Source organism: Xenopus laevis, chromosome 5S (assembly GCF_017654675.1).
Source record: "Xenopus laevis strain J_2021 chromosome 5S, Xenopus_laevis_v10.1, whole genome shotgun sequence".
Classification (NCBI taxonomy): Eukaryota; Metazoa; Chordata; class Amphibia; order Anura; family Pipidae; genus Xenopus; species Xenopus laevis.
This window is the reverse complement of record NC_054380.1, coordinates 48,772,298-48,791,120: the sequence shown is the minus strand read 5'-3', so window position 1 is coordinate 48,791,120 and position 18,823 is coordinate 48,772,298. Positions and strand designations below refer to the sequence as shown.

The following is an 18,823-nucleotide window of genomic DNA, read 5'->3' as shown; positions in this document are numbered from 1 at the left end:
CCTCTATAATTACGTCACTGTGTGAAATTTTTGCTGGTTATTATGGGTGCCGTTTGCCCGAAGTAAATTTTGTTTACAAAAATACAGCCTGTATGCAAAAATCCTCAGTACATTATTTATTTTTCGCAGGGTACATATAAAGTTATGGTCATAGCATGAATTAGTACAAACATAATTCTGTTAATTTAAACATACATTCTGTCTCTCGAATGTATAAAATCCATAAAACCAGTGAATTCCCCACAATTACTATCTAACTCTAATAATGAAACAGATGCTTGTTACAAATAGGAAGAATCTATAGCACACAATCAATTCTTTCAATAGTATTCATAAGTAATTTGATAAAATTAATATTTCATTTCCACAATACGCACAACAAGAATTCTGTTTATTGAACCAATAAGAAACAGTCTTTAATTGGAGTCTATTTTTTCCCACTGTTTTAATTGTTTCTTAACTGGAAGTTCCTACAATTGGATGACAAATATAGTGCTGTACTTACAGAACTGTTATAAGTATGCTGCCAGAGTTTTTATAGCTGAGGATTAACATTAAAGAAAAGCATTCAAATTATAAGCATGATAACCTAAGGTGATACAGTTATTACTATTAACTTTAAGAGCAACGACAGATGTAGACCAAAGCTTTTTATACTTGGATACTTTAATAAATTACATGGCAGTTGTGGTTTTAGAGAAAATGTTTTTTTCTGTGTGGGTTTAAAACCCTCTAACACCACTAAAAGAAGTATGTTGATATATGGGTCTCTATATGATAGTGGGTTGGCGGTATCTTTAATTGTGAAGGATTTGTGAAGATATCAAATTACCTTGTTTCAGGAAGTGCCATCTCGTGGCTATTACTGCAAATAAAATATTGTTTTGTAGGGGATAGAGGATTTTAACTATGAGGGTAGACTGTCAAAGTTGGGGTTGTTTCCTCTGGAAAAAAGACGCTTGCGAGGGGACATGATTGCTCTTTACAAATACATTAGATGACATTATAGACAAATAGCAGGGGACCTTTTTACCCATAAAGAGAATCACCACACCAGAAGCCACCCCTTCAGACTAGAGGAAAATAAGCAGCGTACACAATGAGGACAGTGAAGTTGTGGAATGCCCTGCTGAATGATGTCATGATGACTGATTCTGGTAATGCATAGTGGATTAGATGAGTTCTTGCATAATATCATGTATATATTTATTCATATATGGGCGTGTATAGATACTGTAGGTTGGCATGAGTGTGTGTGTATATGCGCACTGGGGTTCTTTGGAGAGGTTAAACTTGATGGGCTATGTAACTATGTAACATAAATTAGCAGTTATTGTTGCTACTAAAAATAGTAGCAACAATATTTTAATTGCTACTAAAAATATGTTTGGTATTTTACTATACAGAGGGGCCTCTTACCCATGTGTGGTTATGCTTTTAATGTTAGGGTGATTTTAATGTGATGCAATAAATATCTTGTGTTTTATTGACTTGAGGGAGGGGATATTAGGCCAATTGTAATATAGGTTTATTTTGGAAGCTAATGAGATAGTCGTATAATTCCAAGTTATAATATTTATGGTTTGCATACTATGAAATCCCTAGAAACATCACTGCATCAGTTATGTGCCACAAGAATCATTCTGTCAATGCAGCATTATAGTTATCCTTCATTTGTTAGAAGCTCCAGATAAGAAACAAAAGACCAATAATTAACTCCGATTAAAGACTCATACATAATTAATTTAGTAGGTAACGTCACTGGTTCTGTTACATAGATTTTATGCATTTGAAAGACAGAATGCATGTTTAAATCAACAGAATGGATTTTGTGATATTACGGGGCAGATTTATCAAGGATCGAATTTCGAAGTGAAAAAAACTTCAAATAGGGTAGTCCAACATTCAAAGTCGAAGGATTTTAAAGATTGTACGATCGTACTCCGATCGTACTTCGAATCGAACGCTTTAATTGATCGATCGAACGATTTTTACTTCGACTTCTAAAAACTAAGCCAAAAGTTGGCTATATGTTCTAGGAGGTCCCCATAGGCTAACATAGCAATATGGCAGGTTTAAGGTGACGAAGTGTCAAAGTTGAAGTTTTTTAAAGAGACAGTACTTCGATTTTCGAATGGTCGAATTTGTGAAGTTTGTGAAAAATTACTTCGAAATTCAACATTTTTTAATTCGAAAATTCACGTTCACCCTTAGTAAATGGGCCCCTACATGTATAATAACATTTTGTTCATAAACGTGACTTATTTCTCATTCTAGAAGTATGTCTTTTGTATATTTTTACCAGTTTATATGACCATTAATTACATTTGTACCATTTTTCTATACAGAATGAATTTTTGCAGACAAAATGTATTTGGGAAAAATGGCATCCCAAAGCTTACATATTACAGATGATTATTTCCTAAGCATACACTTGCAAAAAAAAGTTTTTCTTCAATCTCAATAGTTTTTTTGATATTTCACATCACATCAAGAGAAACCAACGTTGATGTTTATGCCAGTTTTTATAATAAAATATAACACTGTACTTACACCATGATTTATAGAACAAAGTCTTTTTTTCATCTCTCTTTCTGTCACAGAGCAGGAGACCTTCTGTACTTTTTCATCTTCAGGGCAGGAGAAGAAAGTTCCAATCTTCTTTGGGGGCTTGATGAGACCTCCAGATTCAGTTTTGCTTAATGTTTTTGCAAGTCTCCTGTTTACAATCATTGGGTCTATGTCAGTAGATGAAGAAGATACACACAGAAAGCCATCCTCTAGCTTTTTTTCTGCTGACCTTTCTTTACATAGCGGCTTCTTGTGAACATCAGCATATAGTGCAGATTTATCATCCACTATAGGAGAACAATGAACAGTTTGATCATCTAAACCTATGCAAATAAAACAATAATACTGATTATAAATAAATGTCATGCACCTTTGCAAATCATTCTGTTAAGAGTAACTTCAAAACACTATGCCAAACAAAGTAAGAATCCATTTGCACAGTCTGAAAAAAAAACCATCTAAGGGTAGTGGCAGACAGGGTGATCAGTCGGGCAGCGACAAATCTCCCCTACTTCGGACAACTAATCTCTGCAAATGCCTTCCCATCGACAAGAATACAAATCGCCACCGGAATACATTTCAGAAGTCGTCCAAAGTTGCCTCACAAGGAAACTTAGGCGACTTCGGAAATCCAAAATAATTCGTATGCCATCCCACCGGCGATTTGTATTCCTGCCGGCGGGAACGCATTTTGGGGAGATTAGTCGCCCAAAGAAAAGAAGATTTGTCATCTGACACTACTCTAATGTGTTATAATAAAACCCTAGTATGGCTGTATGGTACTTTGCTTTCTAATATGCTAGCTTTATCCGATGGTTTATTGGAATATCCATGATCCATTTGCATCAAGTGTGAACTAATGGACATATTCTGTCCCCATAAGTGCAACTATAATTACATCTCATTGTGTGTTTGCTTAAACAACAAGTAACATCTCTTTCTAAAAATTCAGGGGCATGCACACTAGAAGCCAGGATAAGATCATCTCCTAGTGTACATGCTCCTGTTTGGAGCAAGGAGTTGCCCAGGTATGATGTGGTTCTGTATAGGTATGCACAGCCATCTGTGGAAGTCTGGATAGCATAGTTGGGGCCCCCTCCCTGTGGACTGTGCAAGGGCCCTGTGCTTTAAAATTAGTTTTACTTTTCCGTCAATTATTTATAGTGCTTTTTCATTCATTATATGACACATTAAGTATTTTACATGGTTTTACCCGGGTCTCCTTCCACAATCCAAAGGCATTATGAGAAGATGCCAGGAAGCTATAACTGGTTTTTATAAAGTATGAATATATAAATAAGGTTTGGAAATGTGCACTGTAAGTTTAAAGGGATACTGTCATCGGAAAACATGTTTTTTTCAAAACGTATCAGTCAATAGTGCTACTCCAGCAGAATTTTGCACTGAAATCCATTTCTCAAAAGAGCAAACAGAATTTTTTTATATTCAATTTTGAAATCTGACATGGGGCTATACATTTTGTCAATTTCCCAGCTGCCCCTGGTCAATGTAACTGAATGTGTCTCGGTGGGACATGGGTTTTTACTATTGAGTGCTGTTCTTAGGGTAGGGACACACTGGACGATTTGTCTCCAAGGTTTTTAAAAAGCAAATCGCGGCGACATATCGCTCGTTTTGTCTCTGAACAAAAACAAATGAAAGACGCCAGCTCCTGTGCCCACAGCGCGTTTGTGAATCGCCTGTAGCTCCAAAACGCACTGAGACCCTTTTCCGAGCAATTTATCAGAAATTGCATGTACTTAGAAAAGCACTGAAATCTCCTAGACACGCACACACATACAGATAAGTAGCAGCAATTGTATTCAAATTACAATGCGAACGCAATGACGCAAGAACGTAAAGACGCCAGGTTACAGCGGGAAGCACAAACCGTTTCCGGTTTGGGTGGAGCACGTACCGCACAGAATAATGGGATACAAATCGCTCTGTGCCAATAGTCGCTATGAATCGTCTGTTCAAAAACGACGATCGTCTTGTCGCCGCGATTTACTTTTTTAAAACGTTGGCGACAAATCGTCCAGTGTGTCCCTACACTTAGATCTACCAGGCAGCTGTTATCTTGTGTTAGGGAGCTGTTATCTGGTTACCTTCCCATTGTTCTTTTGTTTGGCTGCTGGGGGGAAAAGGGAGGGGGTGATATCACTCCAACTGGCAGCACAGCAGTAAAGAGTGATTGAAGTTTATCAGAGCACAAGTCACATGACTTGGGGCAGCTGGGAAATTGACAATATGTCTTGCCCCATGTCAGATTTCAAAACTAAATATAAAAAAATCTGTTTGCTCTTTTGAGAAATGGATTTCAGTGCAGAATTCTGCTGAAGCAGCACTATTAACTGATTTATTTTGAAAAAATGTTTTTTCCCCATGACAGTATCCCTTTAAAATACCCATGTTTTGTTTTGCAGTTGCTGTTGGACTGTGTACAGTAAATTTGGGCTAAAACAAGTGTTGAAAGTCCTGTGAAAAGTGTGTTGAATCATTTGCTCTGTTTTTCACAAACTTGCTGAAACTCTGCTAACAGGCACAGGTTAATAAGAGAATGGATCCAGCTGGTACATCCAGTGCTTAAGTGCAAAAATGGGCACAGTGTTTGCTGAATTATTAGAGAGATGGGATATCATAATTATGCTCACAAAAGTGTTTACAACAAAATTATGTGAATTGTATGAACTAACATGAACCTGCTGTCTATGGAGCATAGACTGTGCAATACTAAAAAATATCTCTGTTGTCAAGCTGAACATTGTGCAGCCAAAGTGTGTAAGTGTCACATCCCAGGGGAATTAACAATGAAGAAAACTTCCAGTTGCAGAAATGGTTAAATAGAGTAAAAACTGACTATGAGAGTCAGAAGCTGCAGGGCCTTGCTGATATGGTTCAGCAGTTAAAAGATATGTTGCTGTTTTTGTTATTATAGCCTGCTGTATGTGAAATTCTGTTTAATCCGTTCTTGTGTTCTCTGCTATTTTATTTTACTGTAGCTTCTTTCCTATTGCCATTAATGCATTTACTCCAAGCAGCTGCCTGTTAATTTCTCTAAAATCCACAGGACACAAAAGTAATGAAATGTGGTCTTAAAAAATAAAACAAATTAGTGTTAGGTGGTGAGGTACGTAAGTAATTTAGCAAATCAGTCTCACTGTGTGTGACCCATGAAAAAATTATGACAGTGAAACGCAGTTAAGTGATTTAAGCAGAATAACATGTAAATATGTAAATAGTGATAACATTTAGTAAGAAGTGATAATGTCCCTTTAAGCTTTTAAGAGTATTTACCTTCAATATTAGACTTTTTAATTTCTTCTGCCCTACTTAGTTTCTTCCTGACTCGACGTGTTGAATTCACCAGTTTTTGGAGTCTTTTAAATTTGACTGTATCTTCCGACTCATCTTCTGATTGTTCTACTGACTATTAAACAAAGAAACACGAATATACATAGGTGCAAAGAAGAAAATATACAGTATGCACAGTGAACATGTTTTACAACACTGGTATGACATCTGCCTGTCCCTGTTAACAATTTGGTTTTTGCCCCAAAAATGATTATTATTTTTATGAAAAGATTAAAAAGCATGTTAACTAAGTCAAGGACAACACTGTGTCATTCTAAAGGGACTGAATGTAAAAAAGTTGATGGAGCCTTTCCGAAGTCTTACATTTTGCTGCAATAACGTGCATATATGACCAAAAAAAATTTAGTCTGGCTATACCTGTAAGCTTTACAATGCAGTCCAAGTTAAATGCTTTGTTCTTCTCTAGATTATTATGGGAAATTTCAGGAACACCAATAGCTAAGTTTGCCATCAGAAAGCACCTTAGAGCACTCTTCATTCTATTTCTTTCTTCTTCATGGTCATGAAAAGTAGAGTGAAAAGTCAAACTTTAACAAAATAAGCCAGTTCTTTCACTCTACTACGCATGCGTCACCCCTGGAAGAAGAGGATTGCTCTGTGGTTAGGGCTGGAGGGGAGCCTTAGGGGCCCACTCAGCTGCAAAATGAAGGGCCCTTATAGTAAAACAAAAATCAATTATGGGGTAGCTGCTGTCTATACAGCGAGTACTGTGCACAGGTCCAGTTAAACCACAGTAAATATCAAAGACATGCACAGTTTCTCGCTTAAAAACATTTATTGGTGCATATATACCACAAAAAATGACATATCAATGTTCAAATCACACACACCACGAAGCAGTGTCTCCCCCCCAGTCTGCCTACCTGTTGTTAACCACACCCTCCTGACGCGTTTCGCGCTATTGGGCGCTTCATCAGAGGAGGTGTGGCTAATGCTGGTCATGTCCCTTAAGTACCTGCTGGATTACTTAATGCAGGTTCTAGGGTTGGATACGTGCACAATAGTTACCAGCAGAATTATTTTCTACAGGTTCAAGGGTGACATATGTGTTACATACCAATCCAAAAGTCTATTCAATTTGCCACTGTGTGCCCATTAGCCCCAGTTATTCTACTTATATTTCATTTCAATCCACATTGTAACATTATCTTTATACAAATCACTTAACAGTTCACTAATATCGGAGACATGACCATATAATTGCAGTGACTAAGTGAATAAAGTGCAATTGTGCAAAAAATTAATTAATTAATAATAAATCACTAATCAAAATACAATAAAAACATTTTTTATATAAAAATTCATTCACTTTAATCCCATACTGATGTAAGAAACGGTTTTAGTTCAAAATGGCTATTCATTCCCTCAGGTATAATTGTTCCTAACTTAAAGATCCAGTTAGATTCTAATCTTAGTAATTTTGTAGTTAAATTGCCCCCACTATTTTCATGTATTTTATCTATACCAAACATCCTTATTTTCTGGGGTATGCCATCATGGGCCATTATAAAATGTTTCAGAATGGGATTGTCAACATCTTTATTGTCAATACCTCTTAGATGTTCTCCCAGTCTGACCCGTAGCTGTCTGATTGTGCGACCAATGTATAAAGCACCACATTCACACTGCACTGCATATACTACATATCTAGTACCACAAGTGATCATTTTACCTATTTTTAACTCCTGGCTTTTATTTTTATCACTGAATTCTATAACTTTTTTACTTTTATTGTTTTTACAGACCACACATTTTTTACAAGGAAAAAAACCTTTCAAATCAAGCCACGTCTTTTTCTCTGCTTTTTTATTGTTTAGTCGATTGGGAGCTACTTGATTTGCTATAGACTTGGCTTTCCTACTAATTACCATTGGGGTTAAATTTAATGCTTTTATAGTGGGGTCAGTGTTTAAAATATTCCAATTTTTAACTATACTTTTTTTAACAGCTTTATATTGTAGTCCGTACTCTAAAATGCATCTTACTCCTTTTTCTTGCTTATTCATTATTATCATACTGTCCTTAGTCTTTTTTGAAATTTTCGATTTCTCTAATTTTTCCATTGCTTCTGATATGTCTCTTTTACTATATCCCCTACTTTTTAACCTAATACATTCTTCCTTAGCCTGTTGAGCAAAGATTTCCTTGTCTGTACAGTTCCGATAGATTCTCACCAATTGAGCATAAGGAATAGATTTAACTGTATGTAAAGGATGATAGGAATCTTTTCTCAAAATAGTGTTTCCTGCTATCTTTTTTCTATATAATTTAGACATTATTGTATTATTTTCTACATAGAAAGTCAGATCAAGGAAATCGATCTGATTGGCATGATATTGCATAGTAAATTTGATATCATATGGATTGTCGTTCACATAATTTAGGAAGCCCTTTAAGTCATCTTCCGGGCCACTCCATACCATGATGACATCGTCTATATAGCGATGCCACCCTACTATGTCATCATCGTATGGATTGTCAGCCCCAAAGACGTACTCATCCTCCCACATTGCCATGAACAGGCCGGCGTATGAGGGCGCAAATTTCGTTCCCATCGCCGTGCCTGTTATTTGGCGAAAAAGCTGACCATTAAAGGACATGGTGTTGTGAGACAGAATAAATTCAATGGCTTCCAGCAAGAAATTGATTTGGACATCTGATTGTAAATATTGTTTTAAAAATTTATTAGTAGCTCTCAATCCATCTACATGGTGTATCCTGGAGTATAAAGATTGAACGTCAAGAGTTACCCAAACATATTGTTTTCTCCATGCAATAGTATGAATTTTGTTCATGGCATCTTGACTATCTCTTAAATATGCTGGCATTTTAACCACTATTTCCTTCAGGAAATAGTCAACATATTCACTCAGACATTCACTCAAACTTCCGATTCCGGAGACTATCGGTCTCCCGGGTGGTTTGAGTGCATCTTTGTGCACTTTTGGTAGTGCGTATATATGTGCCATGACAGGATATTCACGCCATATAAAATTGTATTCTGTCTCATCGAGCACCTCGCAATCTTTAGCATACAATAACATTTCTTTCATTTCCTTTTTATGTTTCTCCAGGGGATTATTCTTTAAACATTCATAGGTACTACCATCTTTTAAAATCTCTTCAACCATGTTAATGTAATAATTTTTATCCAAGATAACCACTTTACCTCCCTTGTCAGCTTTTTTTATACATATTTGATCATTTTTTTGTAAATTCAATATTGCTCTTTTTTGTTTATAAGTCATGTTCCCTTTATACCTATAATTTAATGAACTGTGAGAGAAAATCTTAGCTAGATCTTGTTCAACTGCTTTTCTATACATTAAGATACCACTTCCTGGGGGAACATTTGGTTGGAAGGTTGAATTTTGTTTTAAACCACTATGCTTAATGGAGTCTTGGAATTGTATATCCTCTCTATTCAGTTCATTACTTTCTCCTTCCCTCTGACATTGCTCCATAAATTCAATAATCTCCAATTCTTGTGCATTAAAATTCAGCCTTCCAACCTTCGCACAGGATGAGGTATCCGAGCTTAATCCCTCTTTTTTATCTGCAAAAAATTTTTTTAACGCTATTTTTCTAATAAATTTCTGTACATCCACATAAGCATTAAATTGATTCATTTGCGCAGTTGGACAGAAATTTAGTCCTTTTTTTAAAACTTCAATTTCATCTAGATGCAGCTTATACTTTGATAAATTCAGAATTTGTTCACTATACAAATCACCTTGATCCCCTTTGGAAAATTCATTTTTAAACAGATCATCATCATTACATTTATCACCCTCCAAATCACCCGTACTCAATATTTGTTCAGGTTGCAACAGTTCATTATTTATCATTTCATTGTCGTCATCCATTAAGAATAAACCGATTTCATGTTGGGTTAAAATTGAATTATCGTCCCAATCTGTATCATTTGTCATTTCATTAGAGGCGAATTCAGCGGTAGCCAGTCCTGGTAATTTCAATGGTTTGTTCTCATACTCAATTAATTCAATATTATTAGTGGTTGTATCAGCAGGCATGTGTGTTTCATACTTGTGGTTTGACCAGTTGCCTTTAACTTCTTTGTGCATGGATGTGTCTCTGTGAAAGTCTACTCCATTATGGCCATTCGTAAATAAAATGTCAGTATCTGCGGATAAACATTCATTAATGCCATTCACATAATTATGTCCGCACGTCAGCTCAGCGAGATCAACAAATTGAGAAGGTAAAATATTTCCTTTCTCATTACTCACCGTGTCGCATTCGGTTTGGGTTGCCGCATTGATCTTCGCGGTTCTCCATAGTTGTTTTCGCCACCTACTGGTCTGTCCCCTTTGTACCGCTGATTCCAGACTGTGCGCTTTTCCGGTTGCCGATATCCCCGATCCTCCGGGTAAGGCATCTCCGTTTGGCGGTATCTCCGGTCCTCCTGATACTGCGCATCCATATTGGCGCTGGTGGCTCCCGGTCCGCCTTGCATTCTGGGTATTGGTTTCCCGCTGGTGCTTGCGGGTCCCTGTTGCGTCACAGTCTCGCGGTCTTTCACTACTTCCACCATCTTTGTTTGTACAGGGGACGCCAGGCCCTCGTGGCTTTCTAAAAAACTCGCTGAGCTGGAAAAAGAAGAATCGCTTTGCACAGTAATCGTATCATCTCTGTAATTGTTATATTTAGCTTTTCCATAGTTGCGATTTTTCAAAATTGTTTTATTGTTAAAGTTACTTCGTTCAGTCCGTTCAATTCTCCACCAATAAATATGTCCTGTTTTATAATCCATTTGATCTCTTTCAAATTTATTTTGTCTTTGCACAATCTCTCTCCTTTCAAAGGTTTGTATATATTTCTGCAACTGGTCATTTAAACCATCAAAGAATTCACTGGTTTTAAAGTGGGACAAATCTTTCTGTATTTCATTTATTTCAGCATTGATATTACTCAATTCCTTTTCCTTTTGTTTTACTATCAACTCAATCAGGTTCATGGAGCAATCTTGTAAAATCTTTTTCCATTCTTGCATAAACTCTGCATCATCTCTACTGAAGGTGGGCCACTTTTTCGTAATTCTTAGGCCCCTTGGTACTATCCCTTCAGTTGAGTATTGCAAAAGAGTCTCTTTTTGCCACCATGCTTTAATTTCTTTTTCTCTATAGTTTTGTAGGTTTCGGAAATGGTTTTTAATATCTTCCTCATCTCCAAAATGAACCTTCCCTGGATGCTTAAATAAATTTGTAACTCGTTTTCTTACATCACTTGACATAGGGTCAGACAGACAGAAGGGTTGACTTTCTGCCATTGTGGTGGTGAGCAGGCTTAATTAAACCAGCTATTGTATAATTGAATGACAAATTTAATTTATTTTTTAACCAATTTTGAGTCAAATTTAATATAATTTAAACCTTATATTTCAGTAATAGCACTCCAAATGTTCAGACAGCACAAACCCCTAGCTTGGACCACCAGCTATCACTTATAGTAAAACAAAAATCAATTATGGGGTAGCTGCTGTCTATACAGCGAGTACTGTGCACAGGTCCAGTTAAACCACAGTAAATATCAAAGACATGCACAGTTTCTCGCTTAAAAACATTTATTGGTGCATATATACCACAAAAAATGACATATCAATGTTCAAATCACACACACCACGAAGCAGTGTCTCCCCCCCAGTCTGCCTACCTGTTGTTAACCACACCCTCCTGACGCGTTTCGCGCTATTGGGCGCTTCATCAGAGGAGGTGTGGCTAATGCTGGTCATGTCCCTTAAGTACCTGCTGGATTACTTAATGCAGGTTCTAGGGTTGGATACGTGCACAATAGTTACCAGCAGAATTATTTTCTACAGGTTCAAGGGTGACATATGTGTTACATACCAATCCAAAAGTCTATTCAATTTGCCACTGTGTGCCCATTAGCCCCAGTTATTCTACTTATATTTCATATATATTTCATGGATTGAAATGAAATATAAGTAGAATAACTGGGGCTAATGGGCACACAGTGGCAAATTGAATAGACTTTTGGATTGGTATGTAACACATATGTCACCCTTGAACCTGTAGAAAATAATTCTGCTGGTAACTATTGTGCACGTATCCAACCCTAGAACCTGCATTAAGTAATCCAGCAGGTACTTAAGGGACATGACCAGCATTAGCCACACCTCCTCTGATGAAGCGCCCAATAGCGCGAAACGCGTCAGGAGGGTGTGGTTAACAACAGGTAGGCAGACTGGGGGGGAGACACTGCTTCGTGGTGTGTGTGATTTGAACATTGATATGTCATTTTTTGTGGTATATATGCACCAATAAATGTTTTTAAGCGAGAAACTGTGCATGTCTTTGATATTTACTGTGGTTTAACTGGACCTGTGCACAGTACTCGCTGTATAGACAGCAGCTACCCCATAATGAATTTTGGTTTTACTATAAGTGATAGCTGGTGGTCCAAGCTAGGGGTTTGTGCTGTCTGAACATTTGGAGTGCTATTACTGAAATATAAGGTTTAAATTATATTAAATTTGACTCAAAATTGGTTAAAAAATAAATTAAATTTGTCATTCAATTATACAATAGCTGGTTTAATTAAGCCTGCTCACCACCACAATGGCAGAAAGTCAACCCTTCTGTCTGTCTGACCCTATGTCAAGTGATGTAAGAAAACGAGTTACAAATTTATTTAAGCATCCAGGGAAGGTTCATTTTGGAGATGAGGAAGATATTAAAAACCATTTCCGAAACCTACAAAACTATAGAGAAAAAGAAATTAAAGCATGGTGGCAAAAAGAGACTCTTTTGCAATACTCAACTGAAGGGATAGTACCAAGGGGCCTAAGAATTACGAAAAAGTGGCCCACCTTCAGTAGAGATGATGCAGAGTTTATGCAAGAATGGAAAAAGATTTTACAAGATTGCTCCATGAACCTGATTGAGTTGATAGTAAAACAAAAGGAAAAGGAATTGAGTAATATCAATGCTGAAATAAATGAAATACAGAAAGATTTGTCCCACTTTAAAACCAGTGAATTCTTTGATGGTTTAAATGACCAGTTGCAGAAATATATACAAACCTTTGAAAGGAGAGAGATTGTGCAAAGACAAAATAAATTTGAAAGAGATCAAATGGATTATAAAACAGGACATATTTATTGGTGGAGAATTGAACGGACTGAACGAAGTAACTTTAACAATAAAACAATTTTGAAAAATCGCAACTATGGAAAAGCTAAATATAACAATTACAGAGATGATACGATTACTGTGCAAAGCGATTCTTCTTTTTCCAGCTCAGCGAGTTTTTTAGAAAGCCACGAGGGCCTGGCGTCCCCTGTACAAACAAAGATGGTGGAAGTAGTGAAAGACCGCGAGACTGTGACGCAACAGGGACCCGCAAGCACCAGCGGGAAACCAATACCCAGAATGCAAGGCGGACCGGGAGCCACCAGCGCCAATATGGATGCGCAGTATCAGGAGGACCGGAGATACCGCCAAACGGAGATGCCTTACCCGGAGGATCGGGGATATCGGCAACCGGAAAAGCGCACAGTCTGGAATCAGCGGTACAAAGGGGACAGACCAGTAGGTGGCGAAAACAACTATGGAGAACCGCGAAGATCAATGCGGCAACCCAAACCGAATGCGACACGGTGAGTAATGAGAAAGGAAATATTTTACCTTCTCAATTTGTTGATCTCGCTGAGCTGACGTGCGGACATAATTATGTGAATGGCATTAATGAATGTTTATCCGCAGATACTGACATTTTATTTACGAATGGCCATAATGGAGTGGACTTTCACAGAGACACATCCATGCACAAAGAAGTTAAAGGCAACTGGTCAAACCACAAGTATGAAACACACATGCCTGCTGATACAACCACTAATAATATTGAATTAATTGAGTATGAGAACAAACCATTGAAATTACCAGGACTGGCTACCGCTGAATTCGCCTCTAATGAAATGACAAATGATACAGATTGGGACGATAATTCAATTTTAACCCAACATGAAATCGGTTTATTCTTAATGGATGACGACAATGAAATGATAAATAATGAACTGTTGCAACCTGAACAAATATTGAGTACGGGTGATTTGGAGGGTGATAAATGTAATGATGATGATCTGTTTAAAAATGAATTTTCCAAAGGGGATCAAGGTGATTTGTATAGTGAACAAATTCTGAATTTATCAAAGTATAAGCTGCATCTAGATGAAATTGAAGTTTTAAAAAAAGGACTAAATTTCTGTCCAACTGCGCAAATGAATCAATTTAATGCTTATGTGGATGTACAGAAATTTATTAGAAAAATAGCGTTAAAAAATTTTTTGCAGATAAAAAAGAGGGATTAAGCTCGGATACCTCATCCTGTGCGAAGGTTGGAAGGCTGAATTTTAATGCACAAGAATTGGAGATTATTGAATTTATGGAGCAATGTCAGAGGGAAGGAGAAAGTAATGAACTGAATAGAGAGGATATACAATTCCAAGACTCCATTAAGCATAGTGGTTTAAAACAAAATTCAACCTTCCAACCAAATGTTCCCCCAGGAAGTGGTATCTTAATGTATAGAAAAGCAGTTGAACAAGATCTAGCTAAGATTTTCTCTCACAGTTCATTAAATTATAGGTATAAAGGGAACATGACTTATAAACAAAAAAGAGCAATATTGAATTTACAAAAAAATGATCAAATATGTATAAAAAAAGCTGACAAGGGAGGTAAAGTGGTTATCTTGGATAAAAATTATTACATTAACATGGTTGAAGAGATTTTAAAAGATGGTAGTACCTATGAATGTTTAAAGAATAATCCCCTGGAGAAACATAAAAAGGAAATGAAAGAAATGTTATTGTATGCTAAAGATTGCGAGGTGCTCGATGAGACAGAATACAATTTTATATGGCGTGAATATCCTGTCATGGCACATATATACGCACTACCAAAAGTGCACAAAGATGCACTCAAACCACCCGGGAGACCGATAGTCTCCGGAATCGGAAGTTTGAGTGAATGTCTGAGTGAATATGTTGACTATTTCCTGAAGGAAATAGTGGTTAAAATGCCAGCATATTTAAGAGATAGTCAAGATGCCATGAACAAAATTCATACTATTGCATGGAGAAAACAATATGTTTGGGTAACTCTTGACGTTCAATCTTTATACTCCAGGATACACCATGTAGATGGATTGAGAGCTACTAATAAATTTTTAAAACAATATTTACAATCAGATGTCCAAATCAATTTCTTGCTGGAAGCCATTGAATTTATTCTGTCTCACAACACCATGTCCTTTAATGGTCAGCTTTTTCGCCAAATAACAGGCACGGCGATGGGAACGAAATTTGCGCCCTCATACGCCGGCCTGTTCATGGCAATGTGGGAGGATGAGTACGTCTTTGGGGCTGACAATCCATACGATGATGACATAGTAGGGTGGCATCGCTATATAGACGATGTCATCATGGTATGGAGTGGCCCGGAAGATGACTTAAAGGGCTTCCTAAATTATGTGAACGACAATCCATATGATATCAAATTTACTATGCAATATCATGCCAATCAGATCGATTTCCTTGATCTGACTTTCTATGTAGAAAATAATACAATAATGTCTAAATTATATAGAAAAAAGATAGCAGGAAACACTATTTTGAGAAAAGATTCCTATCATCCTTTACATACAGTTAAATCTATTCCTTATGCTCAATTGGTGAGAATCTATCGGAACTGTACAGACAAGGAAATCTTTGCTCAACAGGCTAAGGAAGAATGTATTAGGTTAAAAAGTAGGGGATATAGTAAAAGAGACATATCAGAAGCAATGGAAAAATTAGAGAAATCGAAAATTTCAAAAAGACTAAGGACAGTATGATAATAATGAATAAGCAAGAAAAAGGAGTAAGATGCATTTTAGAGTACGGACTACAATATAAAGCTGTTAAAAAAAGTATAGTTAAAAATTGGAATATTTTAAACACTGACCCCACTATAAAAGCATTAAATTTAACCCCAATGGTAATTAGTAGGAAAGCCAAGTCTATAGCAAATCAAGTAGCTCCCAATCGACTAAACAATAAAAAAGCAGAGAAAAAGACGTGGCTTGATTTGAAAGGTTTTTTTCCTTGTAAAAAATGTGTGGTCTGTAAAAACAATAAAAGTAAAAAAGTTATAGAATTCAGTGATAAAAATAAAAGCCAGGAGTTAAAAATAGGTAAAATGATCACTTGTGGTACTAGATATGTAGTATATGCAGTGCAGTGTGAATGTGGTGCTTTATACATTGGTCGCACAATCAGACAGCTACGGGTCAGACTGGGAGAACATCTAAGAGGTATTGACAATAAAGATGTTGACAATCCCATTCTGAAACATTTTATAATGGCCCATGATGGCATACCCCAGAAAATAAGGATGTTTGGTATAGATAAAATACATGAAAATAGTGGGGGCAATTTAACTACAAAATTACTAAGATTAGAATCTAACTGGATCTTTAAGTTAGGAACAATTATACCTGAGGGAATGAATAGCCATTTTGAACTAAAACCGTTTCTTACATCAGTATGGGATTAAAGTGAATGAATTTTTATATAAAAAATGTTTTTATTGTATTTTGATTAGTGATTTATTATTAATTAATTAATTTTTTGCACAATTGCACTTTATTCACTTAGTCACTGCAATTATATGGTCATGTCTCCGATATTAGTGAACTGTTAAGTGATTTGTATAAAGATAATGTTACAATGTGGATTGAAATGAAATATAAGTAGAATAACTGGGGCTAATGGGCACACAGTGGCAAATTGAATAGACTTTTGGATTGGTATGTAACACATATGTCACCCTTGAACCTGTAGAAAATAATTCTGCTGGTAACTATTGTGCACGTATCCAACCCTAGAACCTGCATTAAGTAATCCAGCAGGTACTTAAGGGACATGACCAGCATTAGCCACACCTCCTCTGATGAAGCGCCCAATAGCGCGAAACGCGTCAGGAGGGTGTGGTTAACAACAGGTAGGCAGACTGGGGGGGAGACACTGCTTCGTGGTGTGTGTGATTTGAACATTGATATGTCATTTTTTGTGGTATATATGCACCAATAAATGTTTTTAAGCGAGAAACTGTGCATGTCTTTGATATTTAAAATGAAGGGCCCTCTTGGCAGTCCCCGTGGCCCCCCTCCCGACCGCATGTGCGGAAAATGCTGTGCCGCATGGAAAACTTGCGGAACAACTGCTGGTCTGGGCTGGTGGTGTCTGTGGTGCTCGCTGACATGTGTCATTTGTTCAAAAAGAAACCTAAACACAACACAAGCTAAAGCAAAATATATGCTGAGATTGCTGTAGAGACTAAATGAAACCCTAGACAATAAGTAATGGCACCAGACTGGCACCAAATTGCTGTGTGACTGGTATATGACTCCGACTAAAATGAACAAAATACTGTATACAGCGGGTACCATGCAATGGGAGACAAATTACACATATGGCTGACTTGTCCATTCATATCTACATGTTTTTTAATTTTAATGAGTACTTTAGCTTAGAGGCAGATCCCAGTAGAGCCTTGGCTAGCCTTGCTTCTCCCAAGGGGGCCGATTTACTAAAGGGTGACGTGGCCGTTGCTAGCAAAAATTTGCCAAAAGACAATCCGCAGGGACATCACTAATATACTAAAAGGCGTAGAGGACAGGTTATACCTGGTGAACTGATAAGATGAAGATACATCCTCAACAATCTTATGCCAGTGACATCATATCCTTTATCATATCCTGTATGCCGAAAAGTCATAAAAAAGGACAAAACGTTGGCGTTTTTCATATTTTGTGTTTAAAAGTTGTAACTGTTAAATGTATTTTAATTTTTTTTAAACCATTTGAAGGTCATGCCATATTTGTTTTAGGGTGGGTTCATGTCTAGGACAATAGAGGATCTATTTTGTCTTTATTTTGCTTCCTTTGACATTTTTAATAATAAGTGGCCACTTCAAGCAATCTCACCAACATCTCTAATAAAGAGATATATATGCCTATATGTACCCGTCCTATTTAAACTGACCTAAGCGTAAGTGTGTTAACAAAGTTTCACTTTTTTAGCGAAAGTTTGCTTGGAAATGCTTGTGCCAACGAATTTTTGCTGGTCGAAACTTCACCAGCATTCTTCACATTTTAATGAATATGCGCTGAGAATTAACATCAGATAAATTTGAGCAAACTTTGGAGCCTTCTGAGGTGAAAATTGGCCCTTTAGTAAATTTCCCCCAAAGGCTGAGGGCAAGTGGAGCTGAGCAAGGATCGGGCCGGAAAAAAAATACCTACTTTCACATATTAGGGTCAAACCCTGCTCAGCTACATGATGCTGAAGCTGTACTTGTCAGTACAGTTTTACTAAGGTGTGGAAGGGAGTGCATCCATTTTTCTGCAAAGAAAAGCATGCTGAGAGCAGCGGAGCCAACACTCCATGTGCCCTTAGCCCAAGGCTGAGGACTCACTACTAGCCCTTGCCCGCAAATGTGTGACTGCAAAAAAAATAGGAAAAAGGGTCTCCTACATTTAGCCTTGTTTCTCAAGTGCTCTTGAGAGAGCACTTGAGAAAGGAGGTTATACCTCTGAAACGTTGTGTCGAGATCTCAATAAATCACAATAAATTAAGAAAAATATTTAGCACAATTGCCATAGTGTATGCCTGATTTTTTTTCTACATTATACAGATGAATGGCAATTCACCTTCCTTATTAAAACTGTAATAACTGAAAAAAAAACACAGAAATATGTTGAAACTTTCATAACCTGCCAAATTTTGTAAAATGAACATGGTAATTAGGGGGTGTGTCCACAAAAATGTGCGTGGTAAAAAATGTGCCCCTCT

At 37.0% G+C, this 18,823-nt stretch overlaps 2 protein-coding genes across 5 annotated transcripts in view; one reads left to right on the top strand and one right to left on the bottom strand.

The window, feature by feature from the left end:
* The window catches only part of sash1.S (SAM and SH3 domain containing 1 S homeolog), a 197,726-nt gene that overhangs the window by 40,960 nt on the left and 137,943 nt on the right, over positions 1-18,823 (bottom strand). For 3 of the 4 annotated variants that reach the window (XM_018265308.2, XM_018265305.2, XM_041564513.1), the window contains 2 exons: positions 5,869-6,001; positions 2,554-2,894 (listed from right to left, as the gene is read on the bottom strand). In XM_018265308.2, coding sequence (XP_018120797.1) covers positions 2,554-2,894; positions 5,869-6,001 — 474 coding nt within the window. The remainder of the gene's footprint in view (positions 1-2,553; positions 2,895-5,868; positions 6,002-18,823) is intronic. The other variant, XM_018265306.2, reaches the window with a different exon arrangement.
* LOC121394206 lies at positions 12,371-15,767 on the top strand. Its single transcript, XM_041564514.1, has 2 exons — positions 12,371-13,585; positions 13,692-15,767. The coding sequence occupies exons 1-2, from the start codon at positions 12,546-12,548 to the stop codon at positions 13,696-13,698; spliced, it is 1,047 nt and encodes a 348-aa protein (XP_041420448.1). The 5' UTR covers positions 12,371-12,545; the 3' UTR covers positions 13,699-15,767.